Below are 17,180 nucleotides of genomic sequence, written 5' to 3' on the forward strand. Positions count from 1 at the left end.
AACGTCCAATTTTAATCATTCAAAGACCAAATATTATCTCCATAAACTGTTCTTAGTGATGAAATCATTTATTTTGATAAGGATTAATAGCATGAGTAAAATAAACGCGTTTAAATGTAGTCCAAAAAAAATTCAAGATTTTTAAATAAAAAAATGGTTGCTGTGCCTCACTCGACATAGATGGGTATAGTGTGTCGCGGACTTTTTTGTAGATATTTATAAGATCTACAATTAATTAGAACATTTTATGGTTTTATTTTTTATAGTTTAGGCAGCGTACGCAAAATAAGTAACTTTTCTGGTTGATTTTTTACACCTTGTGTCCGAAAAACCCAAATATCTTACGGAACCCTATTTTTTCCAAAATAAAATATAGCCTATGTTACTCGTGGATAATGTAGCTTTCGAATGGTGAAAGAATTTTTAAAATCGGTCCAGTAGTTTTTGAGCCTATTCAGTACAAACAAACAAACAAAGTTTTCCTCTTTATAATATTAGTGTAGATTAAAAAAAAATCATAAGATACTATCGGCTCCTATGTAAACTTATGGATTACTGGTATACCCGGTGTACCTATGAAAAACATAAAATTATCTCAGCCTATTGTTTTTTTTATTTTATTTTATTTATTAAATTAACTAACGACTACTTACACTAATACATTTAAAAAAAATCTTAATTCTGAAAATATTACTAAAATGCTGCTTAAAATATTTTCGCACCGAAATAACCTTGAATGGGAAGCTGGAAGAAATCTCTGTTTAGAGATAAGCATTTCCAATGTAACTTAATTTATTATTACTTTGTAACTACAATTTTGGTACATGAAAAATAAAAATAAAATAAAATAAAAATAACTCTATTTTTAGGGTTCCGTACGTCAAAAGGAAAAACGGAACCCTTATAGGATCACTTTGTTGTCTGTCTGTCTGTCGGTCTGTCAAGCAACCTACAGGATACTTCCCGTTGACCTAGAATAATGAAATTTGGCAGATAGATAATTCCCCTAATGTCTTATAGCAGATATTAGGGGAAAAATCTGAAACCTGTGAATTTGAGATTACATCACACAAAAAAAAATTGTGGTCATGAACTAATAATTATTATTTTCAACTTTCGAAGTAAGATAACCATATCAAGTGGCGTATCATATGAAAGGGCTTCACTTGTCCATTCTAAAACAGATTTTTATTTATTTTTAAACATCATACTTTTTGAGTTATCGTGCCAAATGTCGAAAAAATACGACTGTAGTACGGAACCCTCGGTGCGCGAGCCTGACTCGCACTTGGCCGGTTTTTTTATGTTAAATTTTTTATATAATTGTCGTTTATCGCCTTGTGACGTCATTGATCGCCTCCCTTACAGCGTGACGTCAATAACAATTATGTTAAGAAAAATCATGATTTTTATTTAATTATTCTCTTACAAATTTCAGAACCCTATTTCACCCCTTAGGGGTTGTATTTTTCAAAAATCCTTTCTTAGCGGATGCCTACGTCATAATAGCATGCCAAATTTCAGCCCGATCCGTCCAGTAGTTTGAGCTGTACGTAGATAGATCAGTCATTCAGTCAGTCAGTCACCGCCTCCGCAACGCATCGAGTCCACTGCAACATACCCTCAGCGTCCAGCAGTTTCGGTATGCCGAGGTGCTTGTGCGCGACGTCGAAGGCGTGGTTGAGGGTCTCCACGGGCTCGCTGGTGGGCACCTCGGTCCAGCGGAACAGATCCGGTCTGAGGGAAAAATTACAAGAGTATTCAATTTTGGTTCAATTGGTTAACTGTACACAATAAAGATGGGCGTTATTGGCTATTTACGGCAACGGTTAATCAACAGTTACTTAGTTTCAATACCGATATTGTTAACCGTTGCCGAATATCGGTATCAGAGTTGTGTTTCAACTAATTTAATATGCGCAACGCGCAGCGGTTTACGTAGTAGTAACTAAGCTAGCTGCCGTATCAATACCGTCTGTATAGCTAGCGCGCGCATATTCACTAAAATAAAACCAATTTTACTTTCATGAATATCGTGAAGTAATCACAACCTTAAGTTCATAGCAGTAAAGTTTAATTTGATCATTGACATAGGTCAAACTATAGTGGACGCCTGCACGAATAGTTTGCCACAGTCCAGTTAACCAAAAACATTTCATGAAGATTGATAAACCAAAGAGGACCTTATCTCTATTACTCTAAGGCTAACTGTATTTAGAATGATAGATCAAAGTGTAATGGACAAGTACTTGTACAGTTAAGCCTTAGCGTAATAGAGATAAGGTCGGCTTTGGTTTACCAAGTTCTTAGTTACTAAGCCGGTAGCCAATAACCGCTCCTTCTCAGCTTTCAGTGAAAGAAAGAAAGAGAAGGCATAATTATTGCGTTTCTAGTTACCAAAAAACCAAACAATGCATTGGCAGTGTTGCGTTGTCAGGTGGTTCGTCATAGATGATAACTGAAAACCGTTGCTAGCTACGACAATAACGCTACGGTACGCTATAGGCACGGCAGCGGTTTTCAGTTAAGTTAAGCTATAGCGGACACATGTCTAGTACACAACTCCTCTCTGCTTCGCTTAGGCGGAGACCGAGCCTAACCTGGCGCAGGTGACGTGCAGGTGTGCGGGGCGTCTCCCTGGCTCATACCCCGATTGTCTTCTCGAACTGACGCGTATATACTACTTTGTCCAATTGCTAACACGTCCCACCCTTCCGAAAAGAATTAGCGGAGCCCATACAGTCCAAAACAACTATATTTACGTATGCTGTCAACTATTTTATTACAAGCTGAAAATTGGTATTCTAGTTCCCATAAGTTTAGGCCAGAAAACTCATCCAATTACCCGTATTCGAAGTTTTACATTGGCACTGATTCTGCTGTCTTTCTCTAAACTAAATGTAAAGTATCACTCTATCTATCTATATCTAACATAATATCTACGGTGTATCTTTTTCTTTTAAATTAACATTGCTAAAAAAGGCCAGAACATGAATTAAATTTAAAGGCACAAAATTTTAGTGCACGCTACAAATTTTAGTGCACGCTACAAATTTTAGTGCACGCTACAAATTTAAAAAATAGTCTCACGACTGGCAGCTATAGTCACGGGGTTAGCTCTGAATATAATTTAAAACCTATGTTTAAAACTGTCAAATTGTGTCTGTCCTTTTCATATTACATTGGTAGGAAGGGGATGCGAATATTCTATTTAGTTGTGATCAAATTCAGTACCATATTTTTTTTAATAATTTTTTTAGTTTTTACCTACAGTTCAAGGAAATTACTAAATAATTTTAAATACATATCAAAAATTGCGTAACCGGCAGGAATCGAACCTGCATCTTCTGGGTTCGCGTCCGATGCCTTGACCACTCGGCCACGGTCTCGCTTACTGCCAGTGACGAAATTGGTGATATGTATGTTAACTCAGTACTGAAGCGACTGTTTAATGCCATCTAGTAGCGACACTTTGCAGTTATCGAAACTACTTTTAAAGGACCATATTACAATGTAGCAGGTTCGATTCCTGCCGGTTACGCAATTTTTGATATGTATTTAAAATTATTTAGTAAATTGAGTACCATTGTCTCTTATAAGTCGAGCCGGATTTCCAAACCGCGGTTCTTGACTCTTGGCATGGCATAAGTGACTTAAGTTGCTCTACATAATATTAATTTATTTGTTACCTGTGAGCGTGTATGAGCGCATTAAAGCCGAGGCCGGATCGCCAGGAGTCGGTGAAGTTGTGTATGTGGACGCCGTGGTAGCCGCTGGTCTTGCGCTGGCACCACAACAGCAGGGCATCCTTGGCGGACTTCTTCTCTGACGATTCATTTTCTTCGTCCTGGAAAAGTTATATAGTTCGTCATCCATACGAATATTATAAATGCGAAAGTGTGTCTGTCTGTCTCTCTGCTAGCCTTTCACGGCCCATCTATTCAACCGATTTGGACGAAATTTGGCACAGAAGTAGCTTGCATCCCAGGGAAGGACATAGGCTACTTTTTATTTACAGAGAATTCAACTCCTGGAGTACGCATATACAAGGTCTTGCATGAAACCAAATCGTAAAATGTTGGCGGGGGACAGGGGAGAATGCTTTGTTGTGATTGGTGGATTCAAGAGTCACGCAATGAAGACAATGTGCGGAATGAGGGTACTGAATGACCTGACACAATAGATCGGAGACGGTCGCAGTGATTCAGGGATAGCAAGGACCTGTACAGCCCCAAAGAAGAAGAAGAAGAGGGTACTGAACGGGCGTGGGCCGACTTTTATGCTAAGCAAGTGCCTAAGCTTGACGAGCGGGGGTGTTCGGCTATTAGACGTCTATAGGTGGTGGTCTGTGTTTTTATCCCGAAAAATCAAAGAGTTCAAACGGGATTTTAAGAACTAAATCCACGCGGACGAACTCACGGGCACCGGTAGTCAGTAATAAAGAGAAGTATGAGCGAGCCTGTAGGTAACTCACCACATCGATTTCGATCTCCTGGATCTGGAAGCGAAGGATGATGGTCCAGATGAGGCCGAGGATGAGGCGCGGGTTGCCGTCCACGATGTCCTCCGCGCCGATAGACTCCAGCCGCACCTGGTGGGATGAACAAAAGTTTTAAAAAATCTAATTTTTTTTAAGGGGGGCTCCCATGCAACAAACGTGATTTATTGCCGTTTTTATAGATAACTAAGCTTAAGCCCGCGATTTTATCTGCGTGGACTACACTTTCAAAGCCATATTTTATCACCTAGAGGTTGAATTGTCAAATTCCTTTCTTAGCGGTTGTCTACGTCATCAATACTTATAATAAAACTGTAACAGGTCAAATTCTGTACATTGAAGATATTTTGAATTTTTTTTTCGAGGGCACTCTATAATCGATACTGAACCCTAAACTGTAATTTTTTTCATTTTTGTCTGTCTGTCCGTCTATCTGTCTATCTGTCTGTCTGTCTGTATCACGGCCGCGCATCACGCTGAAACTACTGAATGGATTCCAATGAAACTTGGTACGATTTGAGGTCATACTATGAGGAAGAATATAGGATACTTTTTATCCCGACATTCAGCATGGTTCCCGTAGGAGAGGGGACGAAAGTAAAAATGTATACTGAGTTGTAATTCATTAACGCGTAGTCCGATTTCATTCATTCTTTTTTTGTTAGAAAGGGGATATTTTAAAGATTGTTCCGTAAATATTTCAAGGTCATCGGTTTTTAACCGACTGTCAAAAAGGAGGTGGTTCTTTTTTCTACATCGATTTTTTCGAGGTTTCTGGACCGATTTGCAAATATTTTTTTTAAATCAACAAAAAAATTTTACGTCGTGGTCACATAAAAAATTCTGGATTCAACTCCTGCCCGTCTGAGTTATCAAGATTCAGGAAGTGTTCATAGTGAATTCATATTGTAGGTACCAAGCAACGACAACAATCCCGAAAAATCAAAGAGTTTCCGCAGGATTTTAAAAAACGTAAATCCACGCGGACGAAGTCGCAGGAATCAGCTAGTAATAACTATGTGCATGCAAAACTTCAGCGCGATCCATCCAGTAGTTTGAGCTGTGTGTTGATAGATCAGTCAGTCATTAAATTTTCATTAGTGTGTTTAATTCCGTCTGTAGGTACCATAAGGGTGCCTATTTCTAAGGGTACTTACTTACTTATTTAATATATTTTTCATCCTATAAATAAATAAATAGTCAGTCAGTCAGCTTTTCATTTTATATATTTAAAGACTAGCCTACACTTGCTACTTCGTCCGCGCGGACTACATTCAACCAACTTAGGGGTGGAATTTTGAAAAATTCTGTCTTAGTGGATACCTACTCTTTACTAAGAACACACTTTTCAAATTTCAGTTGAGGCCGTGCGTTGATATTATAAGTCAGTCAGTCAGTATTTCAAATCAAATCAAATGGTTTATTCAAAATAGGTATAAATTACACTTTTCGAAAGTCGGTTGATGCATTTGTAAGATGATAATATAGTGGTGATAATTTTTACGCGAACTTAAAAACTAAAGCTACATTGAATTTTATATATGCAGATGATACGGAACCAGTCGTGCGCGAGTTCGACTCGCACTCGGTCGGTTTTTTTTTTCTTCTTTCAGTTCTTTTAAATCTGTGCTAGTAATTGCGTAAGAACCTGAATCCACGAAATGTAGGTAGACTTTATAGGGCTTCGGCGGGAATGCGCCACTTTAGAGCTTCAACCTCAGCTAATACTATTAGCGCACTCCTTTCTTCGCCCCGATAACAATTAAGCCTTGTTAACTATTTATAAGCTGCGATAGCCCAGTGGTTAGGACGTCGGCGTCCCATTCGAGAGGTCGGAGGTTCAATACCAGTCACCCACATCTAACTTTTCTAAGGACGGGAGGAGGAGAGGAGATCTCAGAATCTACTTTGAGTCTTACAAATGCAACAACTGACTTTCAAAAAGTGTAATTTATTACCTACTAGCTGATGCCCGCGACTTCGTACGCGTGGATTTAGGTTTTTAAAAATCCTGTGGGAACTCTTAAATTTTCCGGGATAAAAAGTAGCCTATGTCCTTCCCCGGGTTGCAAGCTACCTCTGTACCAAATTTCGTCAAAATCTGTTAAACGGTTAAGCCGTGAAAAGCTAGCAGACAGACAGATAGACAGACAGACACACTTTTGCATTTATAATATTAGTATGGATTTTGAATAAACCATTTGATTTGATTTCTTTTGACGACCTCCCTGGCGCAGTGGTAAGCACTGTTGTCTTATTAGTGGGAGGACCCGGGTTCGATTCCCGAAAATTCAACCTCTAAGGAGGTAAAATAGGGGTTTGTTAATGTAATCCACGCGGGCGAAGTCGCGGGCATAAGCTAGTAAATAATTTTGATGATTCATAATTTCATAAATCCATGAAGTGACTGCATGTCTCTACACACGTAACGAAATCTATCACCATATTAATGAGTAAACTAATTATGTTGTAATGTGTCCGCTATATCGGTTCTGTTATCTCTTATCAGATAAGGACGTAGCTTCTGGCCTCGGCTCGCTACTCCTTACATGCTAATGTCTAGATATCCACACTCCTTTCTTCGCCCCGATAACAATTAAGCTTTGTTAACTATTTATATTATTGGTTTAACTATTGATCGCTAACTATGGGCCTCGTAAGAAAGCACAGAGTCACTCAGCGGGCGATGGAGAGAGCTATGTGCGGAGTTTCTCTACGAGATCAATGAGGAAATGAGGAGATCCGTAGAGTAACCGACATAGCTCAACGGGTTGCGAAGCTGAAGTGGCAATGGGCAGGGCACATAGTTCGTACAACCGATAGGCGTCGGGGTCCTAAGTTGCTGGAATGACGACCTCGCACCGGAAGACGCAGTGTTGGAAGACCCCCCACTAGGTGGACGGACGACATCAGACGAGTCGCAGGGAGCCACTGGATGGCGGCTGCGCAAGACCGTGGCGTGTGGAAGTCCCTACAACAGACTTATGTCCAGCAGTCCACGTCTATCGGTAGATGATGATGATAATGATGATTGTTACAAAAAGTAGCAACTAATAAAAAAAACCTTTGTGTAGGGTACTATCAAGACGGCATGCTTGAGGAAACAAGATACACTAATGATTTAAAGAACAGTGACTCTAATCTCATTTCCTCTTCGATTGGTGGAGCTTACGTAACAAAAACATAGATAAAAATGTGTTATGCGCACACGCATGAGGCATTCCTCAACTTAATTCCGATATCTCACGTATTGTTGAGACTTAACACCTTTACGTAGTTAACATTCTTCTAATCATCATGATCATCATGATCAAACCATCGCTGGCTCACTGCAGAGTGAGAAGGGTTTGGCCATAGTCTACCACGCTGGCCATGTGCGGATTGGAGAAGTGGTAGGTGTGTGAAACACCTTTGAGAACATTATGGAGAACTCTCAGGCATGCAGGTTTCCTTACGATGTTTTCCTTCACCGTTAAAGAAAGTGATATTTAATTACTTAAAACGCACATAACTCCGAAAAGTTAGAGGTGCGTTTGTGACAATGGTCCTACCTTTGTGTGCAGGAAGCTGAGGGACTTGTTCACGTTCTCGATCTTGTGTACACGCATCCGACCCGAGTTGGGCCGCGGAAGCTCGCCGCTAATGATCTCCAGCAGCTTCAGGAGTCTCCTGCCATCTGCTAGATCATTCTTACCTTGTTGTCGCGCGAGCGAGAAGCACTGATAACGCTTATGTATAGCGTTGTCTTTGTCCCACGCGACTGACTGTCAGCCTTAACCCTACCGTTACCCAGATACAGAAATCGTGTGCGGACAGGCCGGCGTTCGGTAGTAGTATATCACTTGTATGGAGTGCCTACCTTTGTGTGCAGGAAGCTGAGGGACTTGTTCACGTTCTCGATCTTGTGTACACGCATCTGACCCGAGTTGGGCCGCAGCAGCTCGCCGCTAATGATCTCCAGCAGCTTCAGGAGTCTCCTGCCATCTGCTAGATCATTCTTACCTTGTTGTCGCGCGAGCGAGAAGCACTGATAACGCTTACGTATAGCGTTGTCTTTGTCCCACTCGACTGACTTTTAGACATCAACCCTGCCGTTACCCAGAACACAAATCGTGTGCGGACAGGCCGGCGTTCGGTAGTAGTAATAGGATAGGTAACTAAATCAGTTCCCTTGTACGGAGTGCGTACCTTCGTGTGCAGGAAGCTGAGGGACTTGTTCACGTTCTCGATCTTGTGTACACGCATCTGACCCGAGTTGGGCCGCAGCAGCTCGCCGCTAATGATCTCCAGCAGCTTCAGGAGTCTCCTGCCATCTGCTAGATCATTCTTACCTTGTTGTCGCGCGAGCGAGAAGCACTGATAACGCTTACGTATAGCGTTGTCTTTGTCCCACTCGACTGACTTTTAGACCTCAACCCTGCCGTTACCCAGACACACAAATTGTGTGCGGACATGCCGGCGTTCGGTAGTAGTAATAGGATAGGTAACTAAATCAGTTCCCTTGTACGGAGTGCGTACCTTCGTGTGGAGGAAGCTGAGGGACTTGTTCACGTTCTCGATCTTGTGTACACGCATCCGCCCCGAGTTGGGTCGCGGCAGACGCTCGCCGCTGATGATCTCCAGCAGCTTCAGGAGTCTCCTGCCATCTGCTAGATCTATGAACAGGTCTTCCACCTCCATCCGCGCCTGGAAATATGCAGAAAGTGGGATTAGTGGGATTTCCAAATCTTTCCTCGAAGTAAAACTGTGTGAAAACGTCAAGGTCGCGATTTTGATGAAATTTGGTACAGAGTTAGCTTACATCCTGGGGACGGTCATGGGCTACATTTTATACCGGAAAATCAAAGAGTTAACACGGGATTCTTCAATGCCCACCCGCTTAACCGATTTGTATGAAATTTGGTACAGAGGTAGCTTAGCCCGGAAAGTGGCATAGGCAGCTTTTTATCCCGGAAAAGCAAAGGGTGCCCTCGGGATTTTTAAGAAACCTTATTCCACGCGGGCGAAGTCGCGGGCATCAGCTAGTCGCGTTATATAATATGTTTCGTCAAAACCATTGTGGGTTCGACCCGCCCTCGTCGGACATGCAAATTTAATTGCAAACAATGTTTGGCGCGCGCTAACTTTACCAAAAAAACACTGAGCGGAAATGTCCCCCATGCGAGGACGTGTGTTAAATGAGTTAATGTGTCCGTCCATTGAATGTTAATAATATGTTGATGGTTCTGTAGGAAGTTTATGTAACCACAATAATTATATTATTGTTCCCTATTAACTGCCAATAGTTAAAAAAAGCGGACAAGCGCGAGTCAGACTCGCGCACCGAAGGTAATTACAGCCGTATTTTTTCGACATGTAAAAAGAAATAAAAATCTGCTATAGAATGTACAAGGAAAGCCCTTTCATAATATTATGATACCCCACTTGGTATAGTTATCCAACTTTGAAAATTGAAAATGCTAATATTTGTTCATGAACACATTTTGATTTTGTTTTTAGGGTTCCGTACCTCAAAAGGAAAAACGGAACCCTTATAGGATCACTTTGTAGTCTGTCTGTCTGTCAAGAAACCTACAGGGTACTTCCCGTTGACCTAGAATCATGAAATTTGGCAGGTAGGTAGATCTTATAGCCGACATTTGGGGAAAAATCTGAAAACAGTGAATTTATGGTTAGATCACACAAAAAAAATTAAATTGTGGTCATGAACTAATAATTAGTATTTTCAACTTTCGAAGTGAGTGACTATATCAAGTGGGGTATCATATGAAAGGTCTTCATCTGTACATTCTAAAACAGATTTTTGTTTATTTTTATGCATCGTAGTTTTTGGATTATCTATAATGTGTGACTACAAATTCACGGATTTCGGATTTATTCCTTTACTTGTGCTATAAGATCTACCTAACTTACTACCTTTCATGATTCTAGGTCAACGGGAAGACGGACAGACAGACAGACAACAAAGTGATCCTACAAGGGTTTCTTTTTTCCTTTTGAGGTACGAAACCCTAAAAACGTGTAGACATTGGAGTCCCGAGGTGCTAGAATGCGAACCTCGCACAGGAATGCGCAGCGTTGGCAGACCCCCCACTAGGTAGACGAGTCGCGGGAAGCCGCTGGATTAAGGCGGCGTAGAATGGCATGTGGAGGTCACATTATGAAAATTGACTGTTAAGTCATATTTAAATCGCATTATATTAATCGATGATGTGAGTGGGGGCAAACGGGGGCAAGTGGGGGTCGTCCACCGATGCCCCATCGCGCCCTCCATTGCTCTCAGTTATTAATATCTACTTATCGTGACTTATTGCATTTCGCCGACGATGAATGGCCTGCTTATACCTAAGGCCGGGTATTCACTTGGGAGCATTTAATCTAGAAATATATAAAAGGACTGACTGACTGATCTATCAACGCACAGCTCGAAATACTGGACGGATCGGGCTGAAATTTGGAATGCAGATAGCTATTATGACGTAGCATCCGCTAAGAAAGGATTTTTGAAAATTCAACCCCTAAGGGGGTGAAATAGAGGTTAGAAATGTGTGTAGTCCACGCGGACAAAGTTGCGAGCATAAGCTAGTGTCAGATAATCATGTTACCAGGGTTGGAAAAAAACAGTTTAAAACTTTTTTGGTTTAAAACGATCCTAGAAATTATAATCACGCAAAGTCGCGGGCATCATCCAGTCACAACCCATATATTATAAAAGCGTCTTTTTAGGGTTCCGTACCTCAAAAGGTACCTTAGGTAAAGAACTCGGCATTAAAAAACGACTTTCGTCGATAGTACATAGTCGCATATTAAAATTCTTCGGACACGTCTCCCGGCGTGAGAGTGACTCCATCGAGCGTCTTGTCGTGCAGGGCAAGGTGGAGGGCACCAGAGGACGAGGAAGGTCACCCATGCGATGGACCGACCAAGTTAAGTCTGCTGTGGGCGGTCCTTTGCACGAGTGTACCAGGCTGTTGGCCAGCAGGGAGAAATGACGAATGCTCGTGAGGCGTATAACATCTGCCCTCAAAGACGTTGCTTCGTGATGACCACGACCGCTCTGCCAAGAGTGATACGACAAAGAAGAAGACCTTAAAAGGAAAAATGGAACCCTTTTAAGATCACTTTGTTGTCTGTCTGTCTGTGTGTACCCAGCTTAACTCCGCGGCGGGCGCCTTTACTGATAACACGTGTTTGTTTACTTTACTTGATTATTGAGAAATATATCCGTCTGGGAAAAATAGATAGAAAAGGTTAATTATAGTTTATCGAACACGCAATTTTTTTTAAAACAAATACCGAGAAAACGAAATAAATGAATCCAAACCTAGAAGCAAAAACTGAATTAATAAATTCATAACTATAGTACGCGACAAGTCGAGATAGCAATCGGGGAGGGAACGTCCCGCACACCCGCACAGCCCCCGCGCCAACCCGGTGCGGGCGAACGCGGGTGACGTGCGGGTGTGCGTGGCGTGGCCTCCTGAAGGTATTTTCTGACAGGATCGCCTGCCAGTACTTGAAACACTGTTGTATGATTCACGTGCTGGCAAATCGATCCTGTCCTAATTTAAATAGTTATATAAATATCATCATCATCATACACGAAAGCTTTTATAAACGTCGTGTCCCAAAAGCTGATCCACGCGTCTGGTGACCCAAGAGCTGGTGCTTATTTCGCTCAACGGTTGAGCCTTGCCGTTCAGCGAGGTAATAGGGCCAGTGTTTTGGGCACAATGCCCATAAATGACCATTTGGACGGCGTATATTTTTTGTAAATATAAATTTTTTTAGTGATAAGTTTTTCTGTATGTATAATGTATATACTATATTTTTTTTTGTTGTATTGACCTGTAAATTTATAAATATTATAGTTATAGAATTTTTACTAACAAATAGGTTTAAGTTTCGTGTAATTACTAACACCAATATGATCCTTGTTGGTCGAAACAAAAACATTTTATTTTACTTATTTATTTTTATTTATTTTATACTCCTTTTTTTCGGCAATCGTGTAACAATAGAATTGCATATAAACGTGATTTCACTACAAATAGTAGTGGTTCAATAACAAAATACTAAAGTAATAGTAAACATGGACGTGCGACCTTCGCGTCGTGACATCATTCATTAGAAATAATTGATGATTCGTCTGTCGCCACAGACGCTAAGTAATCACATCGCAATAGAGTTGGGTACTGCTACTTTGAAATGATTTTCATTTGATGATTTTTAGGCTTCCGTACCTCAAAAGGAAAAACGTAACCCGTATAGGATCACTTTGTTGGTCTGTCTGTCGGTCTGTCAAGAAACCTACAGGGTACTTCCAGTTGATCTAGAACCATGAAATTTGGCAGATAGGTAGGTCTTATAGCAGACATTAGGGGAAATATCTGAAAACCGTGAATTTGTGGTTACATCACACAAAAAAAATTAAATTGTGGTCATGAACTAATATTTAGTATTTTCAACTATCAAAGTAAGATTAATATATAACAAGTGGGGTATTATAAGAAAGGGCTTCACATGTGCATTCTAAAACAGATTTTTATTTATTTTTATGCATCATAGTTTTTGAATTACAATCGTTCAAACAGAGAAAAAACACGACTGTAATACGGAACCCTCGGTCCTTAAGTGCGAGCCTGATTCGCACTTAAGGCCGGTTTTTTACGTATAATTTTGGTTGGTGATTTTTCACAGGTTTTCACGTGACATGCTATCTGTGAAATGCTACATCCCTACATTGTAGGAAGCTTAATGCGAATTCCTTTCTAGCCTTTTTTCTACAGGAAATCGGCTTGCTTTGTTCGATGACTCGAGGCTTTGTCGGTCCAAATGCTAAAGGCCAATAGGTTGCTTCTATCGTGTAGATACTAGATATGCCCGCAAATTCATCCATCTAAATTGCATCATCACGGCCGAAAGTGATGAACATCGGCCTTTAGAAAGACATTTTATCTTTGTAGAACCTTGTCTCTATCACTCATAGCCATAATGACGCTTTGTCGGTGTCAACGACCGAGACAGTGCTATACAAATCTGCTGTCTCCTTCTAAAGATCGATGTTCATCACTTTTGGTCGTGTACTGTACAAGAGCTGACTTCTGCAAGTGTTATTGCTAGTGGACATTTGGCCTGTGACCTTTCGCGCGTGACCTCAAAAGTGTGACATCATACTTGCAATGAATAACTGATGAATCGTCTCCGAGCAGGATGTTCCAATTAAGAGGCTCCTTGAGTTCTTATGACGTCACTCGTTTATCATCATGATCAATCCATCCACCGGCTCACTACTGAGTACCGCGGGGTGATTATGTAAAACGTTGCAGTAGCGACAGCAACGCGACAGCAGTAGCAATCCGAAAGTTCATTTGCTGTCTCTCTTCTTCTTCTTCTTATTTTGCTTTGTCTCTCTTTAGCCGGACATTTGACAGCAATGATCGCGAGATTTACGTCTGTCGCAAGCCTGTCGCGACCTCCCAACTTATACAAGACTGCCACAAGGCTCTGGGAACTCTTGCCATGACAAACGACATCACCTTAAGGTGGGTCAAAGGACATGATGGAGACCAGGGAAACGAGGCGGCAGACGCACTAGCACGAAAGGCTACGACACTGAAGGTGACAGGGCCAGAACCTATCGTACCCATACCCTTCAGTGAGTATAAAACCTGGTTGCATGAACTAACACTAAAAGAACATTCTAAACTATGGGCTAACACAACAGACTGTAGGCAAGCCAAAGAGGCTTTTCCTAACATAGACAAACGTCAAACTAACAAACTACTCCGCCTGGACAGAGGTAAACTTAGGAAGGTGGTGGGACTCATAACAGGGCATAGCCCACTAAACAAACACCTTTTCGTTATAGGTGTCACTGACAGTCCTCTGTGCAGGGCCTGCATGGAGGTCGATGAAACACCGACACACGTGCTCCTGGAGTGCACGGGCGTAGCAGATCAACGCGAACGCCATTTAGGTTCCCCGACCTCTCTCCAAGAAGCCCTCGGCAACCTGGGCGGTCTACTCGGCCTCTGGAGCGAGCTTCATAATTCATAATTCATAATTCATAATTTTTTATTGCAAAAAATACACGTGTAGTGGTGTTACAATATTTTTTTGGAAACAGTGTATTACCAAGTATGGCATGCAATGTTATTAAGTAGGTACAATAAATGTCAATAATATATACCTAATTTAAATAAGTCATCAATAATTAGTATTTTAAAGGAGAATATTGAGTACGAAACAAAATAAAATATTGCGATTACAAAATGTCAATCATTAAAATTAATAAAATATTGTGTAAACAGACATCAAAAGTGGAAAAAAGTATGTCAACATGCTATCATTAAAATTATTATTAGTTATAGTTCTTAGATTAGTAATTGTTAACAACAAACACTTTATCCGCCAAATAATCATTTGAAATTTAAGAAGTCATTGTGGCTAATTCCATTGTACACAATCTCTAAACTAAACTAAAATGGCACGTCTAAATCTATTGCTATCCCTTTCATAATGTTGCTTGCGGAAAAGGATAGCATTAGATTTAGACCTGTTAATTTAGTTTAGTTTAGAGATTGTGTACTAGAGAATCGGCCCCATTAACCGAGTAAAAACAATGAAATAATAACCACTCGTGTAGCTTCCGTTTAAATTTAGGAAGTGTCATTTCTTTCATGGCCGTTGGTAGATTATTGAATATTTGAATCGCCATACAAAATGCATTTTGTTTATACAAAGTTAGTTTGATTCTGGGTACAAGCAGTCTATCTTTATGCCTTGTTACTCTTTGTAGAACCTGGCCATGAGTTTCAAAGTATTCGGGATGCTTTTTGACGAAGATACAGACTTCCTTAATGTAGATACAAGGTAGTGGTAATATCTTAAGTTCTTTGAACATGGGCTTACAGCTGTCCAGAAAGTCAGCGTTACATATAGCACGAATGCATTTTTTTTGGACTTTAAAAATTCTATCTGCATCTACTGAGTTTCCCCAGACAACAATTCCGTAACTGAGTACAGACGACACATATCCATAATACGCGCATAGCACCGCTTCTTTACTTGACACTTGCCTAAGTCTTTTTAATGCATACACAAAATGCTTGGATGGCTGGAGTGAAGACTTCGGCGGGGAGGGGCGATGCACGCACAACAGACGGAAACGTTTAAGTGCGGAAACCAGCCCAGAATGAAGAAGAAGAAGAAGCCTGTCGCGAGATACGTACCTAATGACCCCGCGGGTCTGCTCTCAGAATGAGAGGGGCTTGGCCATACTGTGGCCATATCTATCACGCTGGCCAAACTCGGATTGGCAGACTTCACACACCTTTGAGAACATTAATTAAAAAAAATCGCTCAAGCGCGAGTCGGACTCGCAAACGAAGGGTTCTGTATTATCACAGTTCAACGAAATACTACCAGTTGTTCGACGCCTTTGAAGTCGAGCGATGCCGCCGCTCGTGTACGTGTTCCAACGCAAATATGCAAGGGTTGTCACAAAATTGGGATTAAAATCGCGGGGAAATTCGGTGAAATTTTAGACCCTTGTTCTGTTTAGAATTCGTATAGCATCCGTAGACAGAACAGTAATGCACCATTTTATGATAGAACTTACTAAACGACACTTAAAATATTTAAAACCACGCTCACGTAAACCCTCGTCCATCAATCACACAGACTACGCGAGTCTGCGTGACACCCCCCCCCCCCCCCCCCCACCGTTGCTCTGTATATTTCAAGGCTGTGGTATTATGGTAGAAGATAATATAACAATTTAGTTTTATTAATTTTCGTGCCGACCATTTTGGAAATTTTCATTATTTGTTGTTAGCGGCAATAGAAATACACATTCTGTGAAAATTTCAAATCTCTACCTATTACGGTTCATGAGATACGATCTTTTGACGACCTCACTGGCGCAGTCGTGAGCGCTGTGGTCTTATTAGTGGGAGGTCCTGGGTTCGATTCCTGGCAGGGGTTTGGAATTTTATAATTTCTAAATTTCTGGTCTGGTCTGGTGGGAGGCTTCGGCCGTGGCTAGTTACCACCCTACCGGCAAAGCCGTGCCGCCAAGCTATTTAGCGTTCCGGTACGATGCCGTGTAGAAACCAAAGGGGTACGGGTTTAATAAAAACTGCCATATTCCTTCCAGGTTAGCCCGCTATCATCTTAGACTGTATCATCACTTACCATCAGGTGAGATTGCAGTCAAGGGCTAACTTGTATCTGAATAAAAAAAAGAAAAGATCTGCTGACGGACAGCGGAGTCTTAGGGCGGGGTCACAGCACTGCGGTGCGACGTCGCATCTCTAAAACGATGTCACATCAGCAGTGCGATGCGTTTAAAAACGCAAAAATTTCATCGCTTGCATCATAGAGAAAACTCTGACCATCAATTCCTAGTGAGCCATGGACCGCACTACACGGATCCTACTTCTAGAAGAACACACACAGCACGGTATGGCACACAGAGAGGTGTGGACACCGACTGAACGGGAATACGTCGTCGCATCGCAAGTTTGTTCGGTGCGGCACCGCATCGGAAATTTTCACAGTGCATTGTGCGACGTCGTAGATTTGTACGACCCGACGTCGTATCGCAGTGTTGTAGTCTCAGCCTGTAGTAGCACAGAATATATAATAGTACTGAGTAATAGTTACTAAGTAAAGGTCA

The 17,180-nt window shown here is 41.3% G+C and overlaps 1 protein-coding gene across 11 annotated transcripts in view; it reads right to left on the reverse strand.

Moving 5' to 3' along the window:
* The window catches only part of kst (spectrin beta chain, non-erythrocytic 5 kst), a 157,598-nt gene that overhangs the window by 108,001 nt on the left and 32,417 nt on the right, over positions 1-17,180 (reverse strand). For 10 of the 11 annotated variants that reach the window (XM_069507425.1, XM_069507428.1, XM_069507423.1 and 7 more), the window contains 4 exons: positions 9,017-9,184; positions 4,475-4,591; positions 3,690-3,847; positions 1,622-1,737 (listed from right to left, as the gene is read on the reverse strand). In XM_069507425.1, the coding sequence (XP_069363526.1) occupies positions 1,622-1,737; positions 3,690-3,847; positions 4,475-4,591; positions 9,017-9,184 (559 nt within the window). Of the gene's footprint in view, positions 1-1,621; positions 1,738-3,689; positions 3,848-4,474; positions 4,592-8,049; positions 8,179-9,016; positions 9,185-17,180 lie in introns of those variants that run through there. The other variant, XM_069507426.1, reaches the window with a different exon arrangement.

Source organism: Maniola hyperantus, chromosome 26, assembly GCF_902806685.2.
Source record: "Maniola hyperantus chromosome 26, iAphHyp1.2, whole genome shotgun sequence".
Taxonomy (NCBI): Eukaryota; Metazoa; Arthropoda; class Insecta; order Lepidoptera; family Nymphalidae; genus Maniola; species Maniola hyperantus.